The 24,321-nt window shown below is 49.5% G+C and overlaps 1 protein-coding gene across 1 annotated transcript; it reads right to left on the bottom strand.

Annotated features, from left to right (window-relative positions):
* Positions 1–18,165: 18,165 nt before the first annotated feature.
* On the bottom strand, positions 18,166–21,447 carry SRSF6 (serine and arginine rich splicing factor 6; the record flags this gene model as incomplete). The annotated part of the gene is made up of 6 exons (XM_084246913.1): positions 21,304–21,447; positions 20,945–21,093; positions 19,520–19,644; positions 18,930–19,138; positions 18,615–18,698; positions 18,166–18,517 (listed from the first exon to the last, which is right to left on the bottom strand). The coding sequence occupies exons 1-6, from the start codon at positions 21,408–21,410 to the stop codon at positions 18,166–18,168; spliced, it is 1,026 nt and encodes a 341-aa protein (XP_084103039.1). The 5' UTR covers positions 21,411–21,447.
* Between the last annotated feature and the right edge of the window lie 2,874 nt (positions 21,448–24,321).

Below are 24,321 nucleotides of genomic sequence, written 5' to 3' on the forward strand. Positions count from 1 at the left end.
GGATAAGTGTCTTAGGAGACCAGCATCAAGTCTGGCCAAGCACTGCACCTCCCCCAGTCTCTGTAAAATGGCCTTTGGGAAGGAGCTTTGTGTACGGTGAGGTGCAGAATTAACTTAGGGGGGTATGTCTCCGTCTCCAGCCACGCACGGTTCTGTCTAGCCAGCTGCCCTCATGACAAAGTCTAGGTCAAGGATAAACTTCTCTCTTTCTCAGCCCTCACCTCCATCCCCACTGAAATCACTCCCTTCTCCTTCAAGAGAAGGGAGTCCCTGGTTCTGGGGAGGAGGAGAGTCCAGCCTCAAGGTGCCAGGTTCTCCCTCACTCATATAGGTCCATTTTCCTTGGATGTGATCTATCCTGCTCACATTTTTTTCATGCCGCTGCCCATTACTCCCTCCAACTCCAAGCCCAGCGTAGCCACTTAGACATCTGTTGAGCAAGTACATACATCTGAAGAGCAAAGAGGTATGAGAACCTGGGTGGTGCATGATTTTGCTTTATGAAAGCAAGAGTGATGAAAGCATTTCATAGACTTGGTTGAACAGGTAAATATATGGAGGAAAAAGACAGTAACATAACAAATGTACTTAATATCTACCATTTACTTAACTCAAATGTGGGCCACTGTCCTAAATGCCAGCAATGTCAAGTGGAATTTTCTGTGACGGTGGAAACGTCCTCTACCTACATTATCTAATACAATGGCTACTGAGCACTTGAAATGTGACCAGTGTGACTGAGGAACTGAATTTTAAATTTTATTTAACTTTAATTAGATTTTGTAGCACAGGGGCCACTGCTACTGTATTGGGCAGCATCGCTGTATAGGTATTATAGCTGGCCCATTGGCTCAACCTCCAGGACACATCACAAAGCTGATTGCTTCTCCATCTGCACTGTCGTTGGCTAGTCCCGACTGCCATCAGCTCTCCATGTACTTCTGATATTGCCTCCTACCCCACCTCCCTGCTTCCTTTCCTGCCCTGCACAGGATATTCACCAATAAATGAAAACTTTGCACATGTAAACCAAATCAGATGATTTCCCCATCTAAAATTCTTCAGTGGGGGCCTCCCTGGAGGCACAAGGGTTGAGACGCAACCTATAAAGCAATCCGCAGCCTCTGCAGCACAAGTTCGATTCCCGGCCAACCAGGGAGCAACACACATGGCACAGCAGACCTCTCCTGTCTCGCCCGCTGCTCCCTCAGCAGTGTATTTCAGCCAGTTTGCCTGTTCTGTTCCCCGCTCTGTCTCCGGTGGCTCCTTTCACCCCCCGCACCTCTGGCCTGTACCCCAGCTCTTGTATGCATAAATAAATAAATCTTAAAAAAAAAATAAAATTCTTCAGTGGTTCTCAACTGCCCTTAAAATAAAATCAACATGTGTAAGTCCACCCACCCCCATCTTCGTCGCTGACTTCATCATCCACCACTTTTCCCATGTTCTCTATCCTTGACATACTCAGGTTCCCTTCTGTTACTTGACAAATGTTCCTCCCTCAGAGCCTCTGCCTATGGTGGTCCATCCACCTGGTATGCTTTTCCCCAAGCTCTCTGCTTGGGTCTCAGCTCCATGGTCACCATCTCAGAAGAGGTCTTTCCTGATCACTCAATTCAAAGCAGCATGTCTTTCTCCCCATCTACTACACTTTCTCTCCTTACTGTGTTGATTTCCTTCACATTATAATCAATAATGATGAGTCATCTCCACATCATGCTAAGTTCCACCAGGATAAAGACTATCTATTTTGTTCATTGCTATAGTGCCAGCACTTGGAAGAGTGTGTGGCCCTCAGGAGGTACTCAGTAAGTATTTGATTTGGGTTTCAACAGCTTGAGCTTGTTGATAGAAAGCAACTGATTGTTGGTTGCTGTAAGGGATCAGCAATAAGGGATCAGCAATATTTGACAATGATTTCTGGCACACAGGATAGAGGAAATGACATGAGCTTAGGCGTAAGACAGACTTCAGTTTGAGCCTCAGCTCTGTCACTTAATACCTGTGACTGAGTGAGTAGCTTTCGCCCTTTGAGTCTGAGGAAACACGAGTTTCCTCGTGTGTAAAGTGAAGGTGGCAATGGTATCTACCTCAAAGGACTCAGGTGAAGATTAAAGGAGAAATATAAAGTCTTGATACCATTAAATCTTCAATAAATACCAACCCTCTCCCTTCTGGCAGAAATTACAGAGAGCTTGGTAACTTCTGGTCAGTAACATGTCAGTTGCTTGTTTGTAAAATCAGCTTACAATGGTTGCTATCTCTTCCACCCTCCTGCCCCAGCGCATTTATTTCTTTTCTTTTTTTTTTTTTTTTATTTATACAATAGCTGGGGTACAGGCCAGAGGCGCGGGAGGGTGAGAGGATTCACCAGAGACAGTGGGGAGCAGAACAGGTGGGCGGACCGAAAGCACTGTTGAGGGGAGCAGCAGGCGCGACAGGAGAGGTCTGCTGCGCCATGTGGGAATCTCCCTGGCTGCCCGGGAATTGAACCAGTGCTGCAGAGGCTGCAGACAGCTTCTTAGCGCTGTGCTCAACCCGCTGCGCCACCGGGGAAGCCCATGTTTATTTATTTTCTAATTTTTCCTCCCCAAAATACAAAGTCCATCCTCTACATTACAGAGAGTAAAATCAGGTAGCAATGGCTAGATATATAACGATTAATTAAAGCAACATTCCAACCAAGACTGGTTTCCTTTTTTTAAATTATGAAATAGAATTCCCTTAATTTTAATTCCAATTATTTTGCTTTGCACAGCCAATGTACTTGTACTATTTGAATATCTTTTAAACAGCGTCAATCTAGTTATTCAAAATACTGGCAGCCATTAAGAGTGACTGTGTTAACTCCTGGAAGAATTCCATTCTACTTCAAAACCTATCACATTGGGCCTCCCCGGTGGCGCAGCGGTTGAGTGCTGGGTTGCGAAGCTGCCCGCAGCCTCTGCAGCTCCGGTTCGATCCCCGGCTGCTCCCCGGCCACCGGAGGAGGGTCCCACATGGCGCGCAGACCTCTCCTGCCGCCCGCTGCTCCCCTCAGCAGTGTACTTCGGTCCTTCTGCCTGCTCTGCTCCCCGCTCTGGCTCTGGTGAATTCTCTCACCCTCCCACGCCTCTGACTGTACCCAGTGCTTGTATGTATGTATGTATAAATCAATTCAATCAATCAATAAATCTTTAAAAAAAAAAAAAAAAAAAAACCTATCACAGGTTTCAGGTCTATCAAAGAAAAGTGGCTGAGAGGACTGTCCTTTCAGGTTTGCCGCCCTTTTTCAGCAAACGTTGAGGGGTCAACCAGGTGTCACCACCATGGTGTGGGCTGGGGATGTAGACTCAAATAAAACAAAATGTTCTCATGGATCTGAAATTCTAGAAACAAGTGATAAAGTGGGGCTGGAAATAGGAGTTTGAAAACCATTATGCGGGCCTCCCCTGGTGGCGCAGCGGTTGAGTGCTGGGCTGAGAGGCTGCCCGCAGGCTCTGCAGCGCCAGTTCGATCCTCAGCCACCGGCGAGGGTCCCACAAAAAAATAAAAATAAAATAAAATAAAAAACCATTATGCAAACCACAGAACTAAGTATAAAGAAAAAGATGGAGCCTTGAGTTCTCCAAGATTTCTACATTGGGAAGATGTTGAAGATCTAGCAAAAGTAACAGAAGGAGCCACAAGGAGTTGAGAGAAAATCCAGAAGAGTCTGGTCTTCTGGAAGACTTCGGAGAAAAGTTTTCAAGAAGGTGGCTCAGCTCAATGGTGTTAAATGCCACAGATAGGGCAAGTCTGATCATTTTAGCAACAAGAAAGTCATCGGATACATGGACAAGAGCCATTTCAGGAGCTGTGGCCACAAACACCTGATTGGAGTGGATGCTAGAAAGAAATCATCGATTCATTCAGTGTTCACTGAGCACCTATTATGTGCCAGGCACTATTCCAGGCAATGCAGATTGCGAGCCAACAAAAAAAACAGACAGAAACCTCTATCACCAGTGTACATTCTGGTTGGGGGAAACTGATGCTAAGGACGGCTCCTCATAGGAGAATGAGAGAGAAGGAATGGGCACATTTCCTTTCAACATCCCTTTCAAGGGTCTGTGATGTGAGTGGGAGCATGAAAGTAGGGGGCTGGTATTCAGAGAATGATCTGGTCTCAAAGAAGGGCCTGTTTGGTTTTTAAAAATAGGAGACATCACAGCATGTTTGTGGCTGATGAAAATGAGCCTAAAGAGAAGAAACTGATAGCAAAGCAGGGGTGGAGGGGTGGGAGAATAATTCTAGAAAACAAGTCCCTGAGTGTGCAGAAAGGGAGAGGATCCAGCATGGCTGTGCTGTGGGGACCCATCACTGTTACCCCTCACTGGCTAGCACCTACTACTATGTCTGTTTTCGCCACAGCTAGCCCGTTCACTCTTCTGAGCCCTGAACTGCCTTATCTGTTACTTGAATTCACCCCTCCCACCCCTGGGGTTCGCAGCTCACACAGCATTTCCATAAGCCTTGTCCCGGGAGGTCCACACAGTGGCAGAACCAGTGATATGGCTGTCAGGGGTGAGCCAGGTCCTAGGAATCCTACCCCTGCAGCCTGGTCACATCTTCAGACGCCACTTCTGTGGCCTCTGCACATACTGTCCTTTTTGTCTGGTACCCTTTCTGCATCCCATATGTCTGGAAAATTCTTAATCATCCTTCAAGCTCCAGCTGGAGTGACACCTCTTCTCTGAAGCCTTTCCAGCCCCTGAAACACAATCAATCACTCTCTGTCCTGTGCTCCACAGTCTAACTGTGCATCAACTTGTTCTGTCTCCCCCCAGCGCAAAGGACTCTGAGCCACAGTCCTTTGGTGTGCAAAGGACCCCGGCCAAAGGCTGCACTGGACAGTCATGGAATCAATGACTCTGAGAGGGGGGTGGCCGAGAGTGGTCAGTAATACGTGGAAGAAGAAACAAAGGTACTGAAACTCATGACTGGCTTAGCTATTCCTGCCTCAGGGGCTACCCTACTATTTATTGCCCCCTGAGCCGCCCAGGCTGGCTGAAGTGGGGTCCAGTTTCTGTCAGGTCGTCACTGCCATCAGCTTCTCAGAACCGCCCTCGGCCAGGGATGCTGCCTCACCACTGGCCCCTGGTCTCCTGGAAGCAGCAGCCTTCCAGGTTAGTTGACCCCAGGACTTGACTAGTTGAACCCCCCAACCCCAGCTGGACCTCCAAGCCTCAGTGCTTCCCTCAGGGCAGGCTGAGGTGGCTCTACAGACCACTCCCCTAGTTCAAATCCCCTGCCCGACCACCTCGCTGTCTTCACACCCCGACAGTAACGGGGTACTGTCGACACTCCCACGGCACCTCAATAACTGTGCACTTGAACCTCCCTCCAGGGTCGGTTTCCGACCGAAAACAAGCCCTGGAGGCCCAGTCCAGGGCGCTGTCCGGCACATAGATGTTCCACAAATATTATGGAAGGAGCGTGCCCCTGTTTGTGTTCTCCTGGCTCTGCCGCACCCCCCATCCCCGCCTTGCCAGGCCTGGCCATCAACAAACCCTCCATAAATGCCCTCGCGCTGGTACTGGAGGGCGGGGAGACAGCGCCCCACACAGCTGACCGTCACCCCAACACCCTCAGAGCCCCCGCGAGCCCGAGCGTCGGCAACTTGGGGCCTCAGCCCCGCCCCCGCCGGGACGCGGGAGGAGAGGGAAGCCGGGGGGGGGGGGGGGTGTCTCCCCCCTGGGGCGCCCCGGGACCAGCCGAGACGGCGGCGGCGCGCGGTCCCCGCCCGGCCGGCCCCGCGGAGCGGCCACTTTTTAAAACGCCAAAATGGCGGAACTCTTCTTATTCTTTTTCTTTATGGCCAAAATAATCATCCTCCAATTTTCCGTTGTAAAAACCGGAAATTAATGGTCGGGAAGAGAAAGTTTGCCAAATGATTCATTTCCTGAGAACCCCCAAACCCCGCCCTCCACACCCGCTCCCATTAATGAAAAACTCTTAATGGACGGCGTCGCCCGGAAAACGCAGCCGCTCCCCGCGCCCCCTCGGGCTCGCGGTCGGCGCGGCCCCCGCCCCCCGCCCCCCGAGGACCCCCGCCCCCCAGGCTCGCCGCGGCCCCGCGCGCCGCCCGGACCCCGCCGCGCGCCGGCGGCCCCAGCTCCCCCCGGGCGCGCGGCGAGGGCGCCCCGGGCTCCCGCCGGGCTGGGCGGGCCGGGAGGCGCGGCGCCCCGCGCCCGGGGGGCCCGCGGGGACCCCTACCTGAGGCCGGCCCCGCCGCCCGCGCCCAGTGCGGTCCGAGCCGCCGGCGCGCGCCTGCGCGCACTGAGGACGGGCGCGCCTCCCGCAGACCCGGGCGCGAGCCGCGCGCCTCGCAGGTTCAGGGGGCGCGGGCCCCGGCCCCGCAGCGCCCGCGCCCGCAGGTCTTCCCTTAGAGCCCGGGGGCCCTGCCCTGGGGGCCGGCGGCTCTGCGGGCCGGGCGAGGCCCCCTCTCCGGCCCCCACCCCTGCCCACCGCGCGCGGCGCGAGGGGACGCGGGAACCACCCGGACCCCCAACCCGGGGGAGGGGCCGGGGACGAAAATGGAAAGTCGTGCCCTCAGGCGCCCCGGCCGCGCCGCCGCGCTACCCCACGCCTTCCCGCCCCGCCTGGCCCACACCTGGAAAAGGGGAGCCAGCGCGCTCAAGATGGGTGAAGGGGTGTGCCGCCGGGGGAGGGAGGCCTGCGCGACCAGCGACGTGGGTTCTGATCCCGGCCCTGCCTGGCGTCAAGGGCAGCGCCAGCCGCGTCTGCCTTTGATGACCCCCCCCACACACACAGCTGTGGGCGGATGCTGTGAGCTGGGGCACCCCACTAACCTGGTCCTCCCGGTCTCCATCTGTGAACACTTCTGTGTGGCACGCGCAAGGCTGTGCGCTGTTGCCTTGGGCAAGTCCATGCTTCCCTGTGCTTCAATTTCCTCGGCTGATCGTGGTGGCGCCACAGTGAGGCATGCGCAAATCTTCCTTTATCTGCTCCAGAGCACGCAACATCTCCTTCTTACACATCACAGCTGTGACTTCACATAGATTTGTGTTGTTCAAGAGGTTAAAAGACTGCAGACCCCCAGAGGGAAGGAAACAGGTTAGTTTTTGCTTTTTTTTTTTTTTAAAGATTTATTTATTTATTTATGCATATAAGAGCTGGGGTACAGGCCAGAGATGGGGGGAGGAGCAGAGAGGATTCACCAGAGACAGAGCAGGGAACAGAACAGGCAGACTGACTGAAATACACTGCTGAGGGGAGCAGCCGGTGAGACAGGAGAGGTCTGCTGCGCCATGTGGGTAGCTCCCTGGCAGGCCAGGGATTGAACTCGTGCTGCAGAGGCTGTAGATTGCTTCATAGTGCGGTGCTTAACCCCTTGCTCCACCAGGGAGGCCCCAGGTCAGTTTTTGTGTCCCTAGTAGCTGGCACAGAGCTGGACACTGAGTGGGCTGACTCCAGCTACATGCAGAAGAAAACAGAACTCTTGGAAAACTGCAGCCTCCTTCCCACAGGGATGATTTAATCCAATCCCTTATTTTACAGAAAAGGACATTTGGCCAAAGGTCATAGCTACAGGTCAGATCTCTAGGCGCCTGACTTCCAGTGTGGATGGAAAAGGGGTTCCTAATTGATGGTAGGCAACCCCCCCCCCCAAGCTGTTGTGATCATCGGGTTTAAATTTATGCAGACTTAACTATTCTGGTTGCCACGCCAACGCATTACATGTTTTCAGCCTCACTGCAATGTCAATTTTTAATCACATCTTGTATTATTGGGAAGAGGATTGCATCAGTTGAGGATGCTGGTTGCCATAACAATGGAAGTCTCTTTATACACACTAATACACACATACAACCATGCACTCATTTTCCTCTTGTCTCTACCCAGACTGCTTGTTTTGGATTCCAAAAGGTTTATTTTAGGTGTTCAGATTACATGAAAGTGGTGGAACTATACAAACACACGGCTTCTCAATAAGGCCTTTTTTTAGACGTTTAAGATCAGTTAAGTGGAACCTGAGTGGGGTGGGTGGGTAACCAGGAACAAACAAATAACAAGCCAGTGATTTGACTTGCTCAGACATTATTTTCCTGCTCACTAACCTATTTGGTGGTCTTGATACCTTTCGTGACCAGCTTGCTGGAACATCGTCAGGAATGGAGAGCGTGTCCCAAATGGATGTGATTTGGGGCAAGTTCAAGTTCTGCCTTTTGTACAGTGGGAGTTGGTTCTGCCAGTCCACTCTGTCCTCAGGATCAGCCCTCCTCTCAAGTGGCATCTCCCTTTTCTACAAGTTAATAGTGCCCGGTCTCAAGTTACCCCCTATCCAAGAATGGACTGATTTTTTTTTAAATGTTGATGAATAGGAGCACGAAAAAACTATTGTTTGTAAGCAGCACACACCGTTCTGTTCCTGAAGGTGACTTGAATCCATGGGCAGTCCATGTATTTGAGGAAAAAATCAGGATATGCCCCTCATGTTAAGTACCAAAACCACTACCAGGGGCCTTCCTGGTGGCACTAGGGATTAAGTCTCAGGACTATGAAGTTATAGGCAGTCACTAGAGCACAAGTTCAATCCCCAGCCAGGAATCCACATGGTGCAGCAGACCTCTCCTGTCTTGCCCGCTGCTCCCCTCAGCAGTGTATTTCAGTAGATCCACCTGTTCTGCTTTCTACTCTATCTCTGGGGAATCCTCTCACCACCCCCCCAGACCCCACACCTCTACCCTGTACCCCAGTTCTTGTATGCATAAATAAATAAATAAATCTTTAAAAAAAAAACACTGCTGGGTCTAGGGAATGGCTGACTTTGCTAATAGGGAGCACATTCTAGCACAAATACCTTAATAATCTAGGATAAAAGCTTATAAGAAAGGAGACGTTGCTGAACTTTCAAGAATGGGCAATCAGCAGGAACCAGAAACAAAAAGGGAAACAGGAGGGGGGATGGGAGGGGGGGCCATGATCCCTGATATCTTCCTTGTCCAGGAGGTGCCTATTGGACAGAGGCAGGAACTCGCTGCTAGGGACTTGGGTTTCATCACACACATAATGTAGAAGATTGGGATCTTGGGTCCCTGGAACACTGGGAGTTGGATCTGAACCCCCTGTAAAAACACTGGACACTCCTAACCCCAGACTTGTGGGTCCCATGGTGGACAAGGCAAGTTTCCAAATTAGATAAAGTTTAGGTCTGCTTCCCCTCTACGCATGGATTTATGTTATCCAGAACATCAAAGACTGACAACGTTGAGCTATGACTTCGAGAATTTACCATTGCAGCTTTTATTTGTCAGAAAATCGGTCTGTAACCACTAGGAAAATTTGCTCCATGAGGATCAGAGCCTCAGCTATTTCCCTTCCCCCAGCCTGCTACATACCTGAATTCTGTCCTCAACATATGGGTAGTATTTCCCAACAAAAAGAATCTGCTGGGGCCTCCCCTGGTGGCGCAGGCGGTTGAGCACTGCACTGTGAAGCTGTCCGCAGCCTCTGCAATGCTGTTTTTTTTTTTTTTTTTTTTAAGATTTATTTATTTATTTATACAAGCACTGGGTACAGTCAGAAGCGGGGGAGGGTGAGAGAATTCACCAGAGCCAGAGCGGGGAGCAGAGCAGGCAGAAGGACCGAAGTACACTGCTGAGGGGAGCAGCGGGTGGCAGGAGAGGTCTGCGCGCCATGTGGGACCCTCCTCTGGTGGCCGGGAAGCAGCCGGGGATTGAACCGATGCTGCAGAGGCTGCGGGCAGCTTCGCAACCCAGCGCTCAACCGCTGCGCCACCTGGGAGGCCCTCTGCAATGCTGGTTTGATCCCCACTGGCTGCGGAGATACACACGTGGCTTGACAGACCTCTCCTGTCTCGCCTGCTGCTCCCCTCAGCAGTGTATTTTGTCAGGCTGCCTGTTCTGTTCCCTGCTCTGTCTCTGGTGAATCTGTTAGGGGGAAGTGATGTCCTGAGTCGTTTTGTATCGGGGTTGCTCTACAACAAATCCTCTCACCCTCCCACGCATCTGGCCTGTGCCCTGGTTCTTATATAAATAAATGTTACTTTTGGGTGAATGACCTGTGGGATGTATGGAACGTGGCCTCCACACAGGCTCGAGATAAGGGCAGAGTGCTCTGGGGGATGACTCCACCAGTGGTCACATGCCGGCTGCGCTGAGAGTTTAAAGATTCTGAGTTTCCCTAACAAAATGGATAGAACCTTAAAATAAAATGCCACCTCACTCTACCTTCAATCAGCAGCAAGTCCTAAAAAAGAGCCCAGAGCACACTACATTTTCTCCCCTCCTCAACCACACTCTCTCCTCGATAGGCTTCAGGAACATTCTCCCAGACCATGCAGGAGTGCCAGGCTCCCATCACCACTCAGTCTAAATCCCAACTCTTCACAGAGGCAGCCTGCCCCTCCGCTCTCATTCCTAACATCTAACACACCCATGTGTCTCTAACACACCCTCGTTATCTTGTCTCTGGTCCTGACTTGCTGTTCCTCTTTCTAGAATGCTCTTCCCTGAATGTTTTTTAAAAGATTTATTTATTTATACATACAAGAGTTGGGTACAGGCCAGAGATGTGAGGGGTGAGAGGATTCACCAGAGACAGAGTGGGGAACAGAACAGGTGGATCTACTGAAATATACTGCTGAGGGGAGTAGAGGGTGAGACAGGAGAGGTCTGTTGCACCATGTGGGTTGCTCCCTGGCCGGTTGGGAATCTAACTCTGCTGCAGAAGCTTCGGATTGCTTCATAGTGCAGTGCTTAACCCCTTGCACCACCAGGAAATCTCCTCTTCCCTGAATTTTTAAAAGCTGTCTGACTTCTGTAGGCCCAATGTCCCAATGATACACCAATCATTCTAGACAACATACATCCACTCCATCACTCACTCCATTGTTTTTATTTTCATGAGTCCTATCATTAAACTGTTTGTTTACTGTCTCCCTCCCTGGTAGTAAAAACTCCAAGAGGCCAAGACATCATGAGTCATGCTCACCACTCCATCTCCAGTGTTTACAACAGAGCCTGGCACAGGACAGGAGTGGAACAGGTACTTGCAGAATGAGTATTATCATTGTGTGAGGGTACACAAACTGAAAAGCTAGATAGGACTGTACAACCTCTCCCAGAAGCATAAAAAAGCCTGCTTTCTTTCCCAGTACCAAGCATTTTCTCCTGAAGGAATTACTTTATCAAGTGGAGACATCACTCCAGAAAGATGATAAAGAATTGAAAGTTTCTTTAGAAGCCATTATCTTGCTTTGCTCACGCTGTCTGCCCCAGGTAATCTTTTGGTTCCATTTATCAGGTCCCTTCATGTCTTAGCGTGTTCAGGTTGCTATGACAGAACACCATACGCTGGCTGGCTTATAACAACAGAAATCTATTTCTCACAGTTGTGGAGGCTGGCAAGTCCCAGATCAAGGCACTGAGCCATCTTCTGTCTTTATTTTTTATTTTTTTTTTAAATATTTATTTATTTATTTATTTATTTATTTATGCAAGCACTGGGTACAGTCAGAAGCGCAGGAGGGTGAGAGAATTCACCAGAGCCAGAGCGGGGAGCAGCAGGCGGCAGGAGAGGTCTGCGCGCCATGTGGGACCCTCCTCCGGTGGCCGGGGAGCAGCGGGGATTGAACTGGTGCTGCAGAGGCTGCGGGCAGCTTCGCAACCCAGCGCTCAACCGCTGTGCCACCAGGGAGGCCCCATCTTCTGTCTTTAGAAGGCAGAAGCATGAAGGCAGTTCTGGGGTTTCTTTCATAAAAGCACCGATCCCACTCAGGAGGGCTCTACCTCCAAATCTTACCAGGGGTTATTTTTACATGTGAATTTTTTTTTTTTTGGGTGGGGGACGTTCAGTTGATATTCCTTCATATCTAATAATCAGCTTTTGGGAGTGGGGTTGCTAGGAAGTTACCTTCTAATCTCTCCTCCACATACCAGGCACTTGGGTGGTGTCAGCCAGGTGCAGCCTGGGGGATTGGGTGGCATCTCCCTTGGAAAAGCTAGTCTACTGAGAGGTAAGAAAAAATTTCCTTGGTGCACTTATTAATTAGGGAACCTCTTCCTGGCTTTTAACAGCAAATGAAAAAGTGAACTTTTGTAATTTTGCTTAATCTGCACCAGGTACATGTTTAAATACAAAATATTTACTCACTGTGTAATTTAATTGCTGTTATTAGGGTTGTGACAGGAAACAGTTGGTATACTCCAACTGAGTAAATTTGAAGAGAATTTAATAAAGAGTCTTTACAAAGGTGTGGGCAGGGTATAGGGAAATCACAGTAGTTGGTGCAAGACCATGGGGCTAGGCCCACGGGAAGCAGTGTTACCAGGACCTGAAGCAAGAGAGGGGTGTGTGCAGCAGATAATGCGATCTTCGGCTAAGGGCGACCACCAGCCTTAACTTGGCAGGGAGCATAGCTGGGGAATAAATACTCCACCCTTGAGGTGCTGCTTGCTAGTGGCTGAGCCCAGAGGCCAAGGGAATAGGACTATGGCCACTGGAGGTTAGCTTCCTGGGGCTCAGAATAGGCAGGGAGTGGGGGTGGGAAGGCCAGTGGACCATACATATTTGTTTAGGCAAAATGAAAGAAGTAACTGGACTTCAGAACTCTGTGTGATGCTGGTGACATGCATTGATGGTGTTTCATAATCTGCAAAATGCTGCACAACAACTTTCCACCAGTGACTGTGAAGATCCATGTGGCGCACCCTGACTCAGCTAGCACCCTAACCTCACACAGAGCAGCACACAGCCCCGGTGTCCTTTTCCACACATCTGCAGGTTGGCTGATTTAGGCTGGGCTGCTTCATGTAGGTGGCTGGGGCTAGCAGGCCTGCCTCTCATCTCTGAGGACCAGCAGGCTGAATGAGGCCAATTACTCCCAAGGTGATGGCTGAGATGCCAAACGTACAAGTGACTCAAGTCCTGAATCGTGTTGTATTATCTTCCTGTAATTGCAGGGCAAATCACCACATCTGGTGGCTTATTTAAACAACGCAGGCTTATTTATTACCTGACAGTGTAGAGAGCAGAAGTCCAAAATGGGTCTCACTGGGCCAAGATCCAGGTGTGGGCAGGACCACACTGACCTCCAGAGCTGCTTTTCTGGCCTTGTGGTGCCTTCTTCCAATTCTAATTTTCTTGCTTTCACTTGACTTTCTGATTTTTCACCTTCTGACCTTCCTGTTTATAAGGACCCTTGTGACTGGGCACACCCAGACACCCAGGATAATCTATTCACAGACTTAAATTTAATCACCTGCACGTAAAGTCCCTTTTACCATGAAGGGAACATAGTCACAAGTTACAGGGACTAGAAGGGGGACATCTTTAGGGAAAAGGAGAGCAATTTATCTAACCTACCAGGAAGAGGAATGGAGATATACAGACAGTAATCTGTCACACACTTGGGTAAAGCCTTTAATAAATGTGCTTACTGAATGTGCGTTTGGACCAATGTGACTCAGGGCACTACATTCTTTGCGGGCTTTCTAAAAACAGTGAAGAGCATAGATCATCTTATTAGAAGAGCAAAGATTGTCTTGTTAGTGACAGCCTTGGTCATCTGGGCATGAGCTCCTACTGGGCCTGCAGGTCATTGTCATCTATAGCAAGGGAATGAAAGCTGTCATTTAAGACATTGCTTATAACGCTGGTGTGTACGCTAGGATAGCATTGAAGTTTAAGCTCTGAATTTTCCATCCTTCTCTACTGGTTAACCCTGAGCAAGATGGCGCACAATCTGCTTTAAGCCCTCTCAAAGTGCAGAGGAGATTCTATAGGAGTATTGGAGTTTCTTCATCCTTTTGCCAGAACCGGCCCAGAATCAGCTGAGGAAGTGTCTATTAGGGCAGGAAGGCCACATACTCTTGTTCTGCCTGATCACAAGAAGGCAAACCTGGAGGGAGACCACTAGTGGGCCCCCCTCTTACGTAAAGGGGACCCAGAGTACAATAAGACAACTGGGTAAGAAAGGAATTTAAAACTGCTGCCTTGAAGACCTCTCCTGGCTTGCTCGCTGCTCCCCTCAGCAGTGTACCTTAGTCAATCCTCCTGTTCTGTTCCCCACTCTCTAGTGAATCCTCTCACCCCCCCATACCTCTGGTCTGTACCCCAGTTCCTGTATGCATAAATTTATCTTTAAAAAAAATTTAGAAACAAAACAAAACAAAAAACCGCTACCTTGATAGTTTTGAGGGGATGTTTAGTTTGGAGAACTTGATCTACATTTCTAACAAATTGCAGTTGATCCATTAGGCTACTACATGGGCCCAGGCGCGGCTCTTCAGAGGTTTGCGCTGGATCTATTTACAGAGGGTGCAGGGGACATGAACAAATGACACTGAGAATGCAAGCAGCAAAAATCAAGACCGGGCAACTCCATGGCAATGATCTTCAACAAATATAGTGCAAGGGTATAAAAGGAGAGAAAAGGGGACCCTACAGACCAAGGAGGCTTAAGATACCTTTCAGAGGTGTATACTGAATTGAGGACTTCCTTAAATCTGGGGGGGTCCTTCCCCAGGTGGCACAGAGGTTAAAGTCTCAGCACTATCAACCTATTACCAGCCACAGCGCCCTGAGTTTGATTCCCGGCCAGGTAGTGCAGACTTCTCCTGTCTCGCCCACTGCTCCCCTCAGCAGTGTATTTCAGATCCACCTGTTCTGCTCCCCACTCTGTCTCTGGTGAATCCTCTCACTGCCCTCTCCCCCCACCTCTAGCTTGCACCCCAGCTCTTGTAAGCATGTTTAAAAAAAAAAGTTTGGGCCTCCCCGGTGGCGCAGCGGTTGAGCGCTGGGTTGCGAAGCTGCCTGCGGCCTCTGTGGCGCTGGTTCGATCCCCGGCTGCTCCCCGGCCACCAGAGGAGGGTCCCACATGGTGCGCAGACCTCTCCTGCCACCCGCTGCTCCCCTCAGCAGTGTACTTCTGCCTGCTCTGCTCCCCGCTCTGGCTCTGGTGAATTCTCTCACCCTCCTGTGCTTCTGACTGTACCCAGTGCATGTATACACAAAACAAACAAACAAATAAATAAAAAAACATGCTTCCATTAAAAAAAAAAAAAATTCTTAAAAAAGTTGGTACTGGAAGAAAAAGCAGCTGTCATGTGTCCCTTCAATAGTGTACTAACCAGCCACTTAAAATAGATCTCTCTTTTAGCATCTATAAGTAAAAACAAATTGCAAATGCATGAATAGCTTACTGAAGAGAACAGGCATCATGACCAAAGTTCTGGGCAGATATATACATAACGTTAAGAGTGGAAGACAAGGGCCTTCCCAGTGGCGCTGCGGGTTGAACGCTGCGCTGTGAAGCTGTCTGCAGCCTCTGCAGTGCGGGTTGGATTCCTGGCCGGCCAGGGAGAAACCCACATGGCGTTGCAGACCTCTACTGCCTCACCTGCTGCTCTCCTCAGCAGCGTCTTCTCTTCGGTCCATCTGCCTGTTCTGCTCCCTGCCCCGTCTCTGGTGGATCCTCTCACCGTCCTGCACCTCTGACCTGTACCCAGCTCTTGTATAATCTTTTTTTAAAAAAAAGTGGAGATTATACTCTGAATACATACTATTCTTGTCTTCAAATCAGAACTTTAGAAAGGTCTTGATAAAGCATGATTAAAGCTTCCTAATTCATGAGAAATTATGAAAAATGTTTAAATCTGGGTAACTTTAAAGTGACCATAAAGCAGGTCAATACAGAAGATTTGGCACATTTTAGTCCTTCCTAATTAATAGCAGTTAGTACTTATACCACCTAAGTATTACTAATCATATAACCTTTAAACTCAGTTCATAAGGGTTTATCCCTACAATTTCGAAGTAGATATTGAAGCATTAGAGCTAATGATTTGCCCAAGACAAACCTACTGTCATTCTTAACTCAGATTTCCGAGGAACTGAATACAAGATCCTTTTCTCACATTCTTGTCAGGAGCGGCTTGTCAATGGCAATTCTAATTCAAAAAACCATTTTGCCAGTAACTTGGCACTGAGTAGGAATGCACAATAAATAAAAAAACAAGCCTTTCCCGCAGTAAGGATTTTATTAAGGTGATAAAGCATGAAATGGGTTAACAAGGTGGAAGAAAGATCCCAAAATTAAAGGTAACACAGGAAAAGTCACAGGAGCAGGTAGGATTCAAAATGGCCTGAAAGGCACTGGGGGAACCAGGATGTTGCTAACGACGTTTGCTGTCAGCTCAACATTCCACAAAGACACAGATGGAGGTGTGGCAAGCTACAGACTCGGGTTCTATTCCCATCGGAGCAAGGAACTAACACTTTTGCTTTCAAGTGGGCCAGCATTACAAATGCTTTAGCATATCCAATGGTGCATGTCATAAAATGGGAACAGGTTTTTAAGCCAGTCTTTGCCATTACTAGAAAACTTTTACCATATGGGCATTTACTTATACAATTGCCCACTAAGGAGCAGTTAATGACATAGCCAAACCCAAGTCTTAGCAAGTCATATAACTTAAAACACAAGATGCCAGGCAAAGCACCCTGCATACTTCTAGAAAGTCAAATTTCACAATGTAATACTTTCCAACGTCCTTTTAAAAGGTTAGTTTTAAAAGCTTTTGTTCTTTCTCTGAAAGGCAGCGCTGTGGCTGAAGTCAATTCTTTAACTTGCACTTAAACATCAAATTCTGAAAGCCATACAGGGCTGACTTCTGTGCTTTCAAATAGGCAAAATAATCAATTATATTGAAGAAAAAATATCCCCATGTCTTACAAACATCTAACTTAAAAAAATAAAGGCACCAAAATTGAAGAAAATTCATGGAAGCATCAAGCTTTTGGAGCACTATATTCCTAAGATTAGGCGCCAAGATTTTATAACGTTAAGTCTAGGAATTAATTTAACTCAATTTTTTCCACACAGCCTCATCTTATTTGGTGTATACTCAGCTATTTGAACCTACAAAACAAATCCATTGTCACGCCCAGTCTGTGGCACAATGAGCAATGAACACCAAGACCCAGCACAATCTGACCCTTGTCTTACAGGGACAGCTTATGGATCGGTAACTTGTTCATGCCTATAAGCCTGCAGTATTACAGTTTCCACTGATCCTATACTTTATTCAGGATAAAGTACAAAAAATTTAGGGGTTACCCATTTAAATTTAACACACCAACCACACATTAAGTTTATAAGGAAGGTTGGACTAATCACCATCGAACCCCCCCTTCTAGCTACACCAAAGGGGACTGTCTAGAACTTTCACCCAGTAACTCATTTACCAAGTGATGTAAATGTTAAGTATAAAGACCTTCCAGGAGCAAAAGGCAGTACATGCCAAGTTTCTGCTCAAAGAAAAACCACTTCCATCTTCTCATAACATTAAAACCTCGACACCACACTAAACACCTGACCGCTTTGGGAAAGCAAGAGCACCAGGCTGATTAAGACCCCCAAGGACAGAAGCTACTTCCGGAAGTGTTCAAATTTCAAACTGAAAGTTTCATTTAAAATTAATTTAGGCAAATTTATATAACAGATTGACTACGAAGGCTTTTATTTTTCTTGTTAAAGAGGCAGATGACTTTGGCAAATTTAACAGCACAAAAATAATGTTACCAAATTGAATAATTTATTGCTGGTCTGAGGCTTGCTGTTTTACACTTAAGTAGAATTTACACTGTTTCCACAAACAATGTTTCAAGGAATTTAACAGTGACCTATGCAATAAGGCAATCATCTTGGTAGCAAACTTTTATTGAAATCTTACATAACTCAAGCTTTATAAAAAGCCAACATAATTGAAAATTTGGTTCTCCCTCTAAAGCCTTAAGTATTCAAAGCTTGAAACGGTTAATTTAAAGTAAGCAAACAAATAAAACAACAAAACCCCTGCAGCAGATCCTGCTGAAATACTTAAAAAAAATCTAAATGAGCTTAATCTTTACAAAAGTTATTTTAGCTCAAAAGCTATAAAATCAAAGTTATCTTAATTCTACAAAGAAGGGAGAAGGTCTCTGACTTCATGCCACCATTTCTTTAGAACCTTATCTTTTCCACCAAATTTGGCCACAAATCAAATTTCGGTTTTAGGAGATTCCTCCTGTAGAAGAGGCCAAGTACAAATATGGAAGAGTAACTGCCTAAGTAGGAAAGTGTTCCATAATAGTGTGCAAAGAACTTGGAGTTCTGGGTTAATCTCTGGAACTCGATCTGGACCGTGACCTTGACTTTGACCGTGACCTTGAAGCTCTTTTTGGTGGAGGGGACACAGAACGAGCCTTAGAGGGTGGAGCAGGTGGGGGTGAGTTGGAACGAGACTGGCTCCTTGATCTAGACTTTGACTTTATATCACCTTTTCCATTTTCTTTGGGGGAACGAGATCGAGAACGAGATCTGCTTCGAGATTTCTCATACTCATCCTTAGATCTGCTTCGAGAGCGAGAACGGGAGCCCCGATCAGACTTAGGCTTAGACTTGCTCTTTGATCTAGATTTCCTGCCTTTTGATCGGGAACGTGATCGACCTTTGCTCCGAGACCTGGATCTGGACAAGAAAAGCCAGAATTTTTTTTAATACCTTGCCAGAACAGACAAGTATTCCACAAACAAATAACAGTACCAATAAGAAAAAGACCCAATACCTGGAACGACTTTTTGAGATACTTCGAGACCTACTGCGGCTGCTCCTCCTACTCCTACTACGTGACCTCCTTCTAGACCGTGACCTGTGACAAGAAACAATAAAATATCTCAATACATCAACATGCATGTTTGAGCCATTTATCAAAAATAAATGGCTCAAACTACTGTCAAAACATCTGGTAAAGAATCCAATGATATACAAACAAGACGTCTAAGCAATGACCTATTTTTAACGAAGCATCAACACTACCAGAACTTTTCTTTGTTCTTGGAAAATATACTTTCTTCCCTCTCCACATCCATCAACATATTACCTTGACCTGCTTCCAGAGTAAGACCGCCTATGGCTTGTTCGTGGTTTATCTTCAATGAGTCTGATATTTCTCCCATTTATTTCTGTACCATCCAGTTTATCCAAAGCACGCTTCATATCAGAATAGGAGCGAAACTCAATCACACCTTCATTGGTGCGTTCTTTGTGAGCATCCGCATAAGTTACTTCACCTGCTTGTCTCATGAAATCCTAAGAGTGAAAAAACCAGTCAGATCCAGAAATCTAAAGGTCTACAATTGTACCTGATTATCAGAAATAAACTAGGACAAGACATGGTACCCTTTAAACATCAGTCACACATGTTAACAACCACAAGCTATACTGCGTACCATCCCCCCCCAGAATATACGCTTTATTTATTTAAATATTTTGTTTTATATCATTCTTACATCTTTTTCATCTTTGCACAATGTATGCATTTACATTTTGGTTATATTCCCCAGACAACTGCACCTCCCCCCTTATTTTGACTCTAGTCCTTCCTTTCCCTCCCCCTCCCAGTGTGTCTCTGGTTTATAGTTGCTTGTTGACTTTTACTTTGTATTGATTAGTCTTTTTTATACTGCGTACCTTCAAATCTTGCCAACTGCAACGACTAGACAGATTTTCTACAATAAGCCTGAATTCTGTACGAACAGGTGGTCCATATTTGTCTCTGCCAGATGTTCTTCGACTGCTGTATCCACCTCCACCACCTTTATCATATGAAGAGAACAGTTAGATGCTTTGTAATGATAGAAATGCATGTTTTTGAAAGTTAGTACAAACATATCAACTTTTATTTACTGGAGTAGGACTTTGCTATTATACTGCTAAACCTTTGATACAGTTGTGATTTGCCATAAATTAAATTAAGGGCAAGTCAAACAGACTAAATTCCAACTAAACTTCTCCTACAACTGTTAGAGAGTGACTGCTCCTTTATTCAATTTACCTCGCTAAGTTTTATTTTACAGAACATTGTAAAATATAAAACTTAACTGATTACATGCATTTCTACATTTTACAAAAATGTTTACTAGTTACACTAAGTACTTACATCACAGTGTGAGGTTTTTGGTGGTGGTTTGGCCACAAAACACGCAAGGTAACAGTCACCTAGTTCAGATTAACCAGTTTTGTCTAACCCTTGGAATCCTCACCATCACCCTGCGTCTAATGGCAAAAGGCTGCTGTCGTCATGGCTTCCGGTAAGGTCAGCCAAAGGGTCATAGGGCAAGGGTCACACAATGTATGGAAAAGCCAAGGCCAATCAGGAAAGGCAGTCATCTTAGCCTCAGTGGACACAGCCTCAGCCCCATTGGTCACTTTCAAATTGAAACATCAAGGACTTGTTAAAAAGTTTGAATTCAACATGCAACAATTTCAACATCAAACATTTAACATAACCAAAATCCCCCCACCTCCTCCCAGTAACATGCCCCAACTACTTCAAATACAGCATAAAGCTTATGGATATCTACGTCGTGGTATGACACCACGTTTAGTTCAAAACAGTATTTTCTCTGGCCCCTGCCAATCTTTTGAAACCCACACTTAAAACTCCTCCCCTTTCCCCGCCCCCACCCACCTCCACCCCAACCTGTCCGCCAACTTGCACGCTACACATTCACATTTCTAGCTAAAGGCACTGCCAGGAAAGCAAGGGGGAGAACAACCAGTAACAACCACCCCTCGCTTCCTCCGCGGGAAAAGCCCACGACAGTGCCGACAGGGGCCCAGCAGAAGCCACCCTCCTCCCAACTTGGCCATCAAGCCCCCAACCAACACCCCCAGACCCTGGCTAGGCCACACCCCAAGCCCAAACCCCGCGCTCCGGCGTCCCGTGGCTCCGCGGGCCGGCGTGGAGGCAGCGGGGTCCGGGGACACCCGCGTCAAACGACACCCCACTGCCCCCGCGCCCGCCCCGGCTGGGAGGCCCCACCCCGCCCGCCCTAAGCCTGCGCCCGCCCCACCAGGTCCCAAGGACGCGGAGCGCGCGGGGGTCGGACTCACTGCGGCTTCCGTAGCTGTAGCCGTCGCGATCGCGGCGCGGGCCCCGGGCGTGCTCCACGATCACGCGCTCGCCGCAGAGCTCCTTGCCGTTCAGCTCGTAAACGGCGTCGTCGGCGTCGCGGGAGTCCTCGAACTCCACGAAGCCGTACCTGGGGGCGGCGCGAGGCCGGGCCGGGCGGGGCGTCGTTAGGCGGGGGCGCGCCCGGCCCCGCCCCCGCGCGCTCCCGCGGCCCCGCGCCGCCGCCATCTTGGAGGCCCTGCCACGCGGCGCCGCGGCCTGGTCCGTCTCCGCCGCTGACCGCCCCGCCGCCGCCGCCGGCCCCGGCCCCGGCCGCTGCGGGCGCCCGCTCCCGACTCACCCATTTTTGAGGTCTATTTCGAGAAGGCGGCCGTAGCCGCTGAAAAACCGCTGGATGTCCTTCTCCCGGACGTTGTAGCTGAGGCGTCCTATGTAGACGCGGGGCATGTCCGTGGCGGGCGGGGGGCCCGAGGGCTGGCTGGCGAACGGCTGGCCGCAAGGCAGGAGCCGCGGTGCGGGTGCGGGGACGGCGAGGGCCCGAACACGCGCCTCACACCACAGCGGCGGCCGAGTCCAGCCACACAATGGTGCGCGCGCGCCAGGGTGACGCTATAAGGGCGGGCGGCTGGGGGCGGGGCGACGTGACGTCAGCGCGCAGCACGTACCCTGCCGCGCGGGAGCCCGGCGCGCGAGCGTGACCTGCGAGGGGGCCGCCCGCTAGGACGGTTTCGCTCGCGCGCGGGCTGTTCGCCACCCGTCGTTGCAAACGTCGCGGCTGGGCCTCCAGCTCCGGCCTTGTCTGCGCATTTGACCCTTTGAAAAAACTGTCCCTCGGCGCGCGCTCTGCGGGACCGGAGCTGGGGGTGGGGGCCCCCCCGGCTAGAATCCCCGTTTTTCATTGGCCCTCGGGGCTGTCATGCCTGGCCCCCGTGGGCTCTGATTGGCTCCTTAAGAGGGGACTGCGCGTTTCCCCGCCTCCCGGCGCCGCAGGTCGGCGGGGACCGGCCGGCGCGCCCATTTCGTATCCCGGAGGTCAGGGCGACGCGGCCGGGCCCGCGAGGCGAGCGGCAGCCCCGTTGGCTGCGTCCTGCGTGTCCTCAGTCTCCACCGAGGGCCAGCGCCCCCCTCTGGGCGAGGGGTCCCTCTCGGCGCGTTGGCGGGTGGCCCCCCGCGCGCCCCCTCCCAGGGGTCCTTCCCGAAGCGCTGGCAGCTGGGCCGCCTGACTTGGGGTGCGCGGGCAGCGCCAGGCTCCGTGCGGGTTTCACGAGGGGCGCACGGCCCGGGGCTGGGGAAGGCGCCCGCAGCCCCCCCCGGAGGCGCGTCTGTGCGCCCCGGCCCCCCCCCCCGTCTGCGGTGGTGTGGAAGGCGCTTCCCGCGAGGCGGGAAGAAACAGTTTGAGTTCGTCTCCAGCGATGCCATTTAAGCTGGAGAAGTAAACGAAGTGCCCGAGGGGGAAGTTTTAGTGGCGAAGAGACCCAAGACCAAGGCCACGAGCTCGGACGCAAGTCTGGTGAAGGGCGCGGCGTCTGCAGAGGAAAAGTTTTCCCCGAGATATTTCCGCTTATTCTGCCTCTAATCGGGCGCGGCGATCTCAGTGGTTTTTCGCTTCTGGCTGGAAGGCAGCTGCAAAGTCCGGGTCCAGGCTGAGCGCTGGGCAGGACCGAGGCGTGTTCGTGGTGGCATCTAGTGGTGGAGGCCACGCGCGGGGCTTCACGTGAGATAAAGAACACAGAGGCAGACCTTTAAAAAAAGGAATGATTAGGGAAAGAATTCAACCACGTGGCACCGTTTTTCTTTTTCTTTTTTTAATGCTTTATTATTTATTTTTTTAAAGATTTATTTGTTTATACAAGCACTGGGTACAGTCAGAAGCGCGGGAGGGTGTGAGAATTCACCAGAGCCAGAGCAGGGAGCAGAGCAGGCAGCAGGACCGAAGTACACTGCTGAGGGGAGCAGCGGGCGGCAGGAGAGGTCTGCGCGCCATGTGGGACCCTCCTCTGGTGGCCGGGGAGCAGCCGGGGATCGAACCGGCGCTGCAGAGGCTGCGGGCAGCTTCGCAACCCAGTGCTCAACCGCTGCTCCACCGGGGAGGCCCCACGTGGTACCGTTTTTCATTCATCAAACTGTCAATATTTCAGAATTTGCTAAAATCCATCATTGGCAAGAGCTGAGCCAGGAACTGACACTCGCATAGTGTTGGTGGGACGGAACATTCTCGGGGGCAGGTAATGAGACTGTATTTACTAAAGCATATGTGTGGGGTGCACAGGTCTCTTCCCTTCTCAGTTTATTTACCCAAAAGAGAAAGAGGTAGGTCACACCGTCCTCTGCTTCCTCTCCTCTATTTCCCCAGAGCTCAGGGCAACCTGTGACAACAAAACCTAGAATAGCACAGGTTATAGAGAGGATGAAGTCTCACCCAGCAATATGGAAGGGAGTGCTAGGCCATAAGCATTCTGTGGACTCTTGCTGATGATCTAGCTCTATCTACTCTGTTGATTTTCTGGAAGAACAACTCAAAGGAGAAATGATGGGTGTGCAGCCTGGGAGCTTAGTTCCTTCCCAGCAGGGAATGAGGGGGGTGGGAGTCTGTCACAGACTGGGAAAGCCCCCTCAATTTGCTTCAGAAGAGAGTCAATAACTTTGAATCCCTCATTACCTAGGTTATAAAGGAGGATCTAGAACACGCTCTCATTATTGTGGTTTTCAGCCACTGGCCTGACATATGTTAGTCGGAAACCAAAAGAATTGCCCAAGCACCATGCGATTCAGAGTGAGTGTAAACTAGATTCTGATGGGCTTTTGCTCACCTTACATCTGGAAACATTAACATTCCAGCAACTGTCATTTGGAAAGGATTTGGGAGAACCTGGTCACTCAAGTGTGTGTGTATTAAGTGGAGTTCATGTGTCCAGAGTTGCTCCAGAAACCGATCTAGAAATGACAATGGTCAGAGAGAGAGTTTGAAAGAAATGTGGATCCGATCATTGAAAGCACCTCGGAGATGTTGAAACTAAGGAAGACATTTGAATTAAGAGGCTGTAATTTATGTGTTAGGGCTACAGAGAAATTAGACGGTCTGCCAGGAGACAGGTCGCCAGCTCTACCATGACCTGCGCAAGTCATTTTACATGTGCTCGCTCTCACCTATGTTGCTCAGGTTATCCCTACTGGCTAACTGAGGTTTTCTCCAATAAAGATGCAAGGTGGGGACCTCCCTGGTGGTGCAAGGGGTTGAGTCTCAGTGCTATGAAGCTTTTGGCAGCCACTGTGTTATGGGTTTGATCCCTGGCCAGAGAGCTGGCCCGCAAGGTGCAGCAGACCTCTCCTGTCTCACCCGCTGCTCCCCTCAGCAGTG

This window comes from Talpa europaea, assembly GCF_964194135.1.
Source record: "Talpa europaea genome assembly, chromosome: 11".
Taxonomy (NCBI): Eukaryota; Metazoa; Chordata; class Mammalia; order Eulipotyphla; family Talpidae; genus Talpa; species Talpa europaea.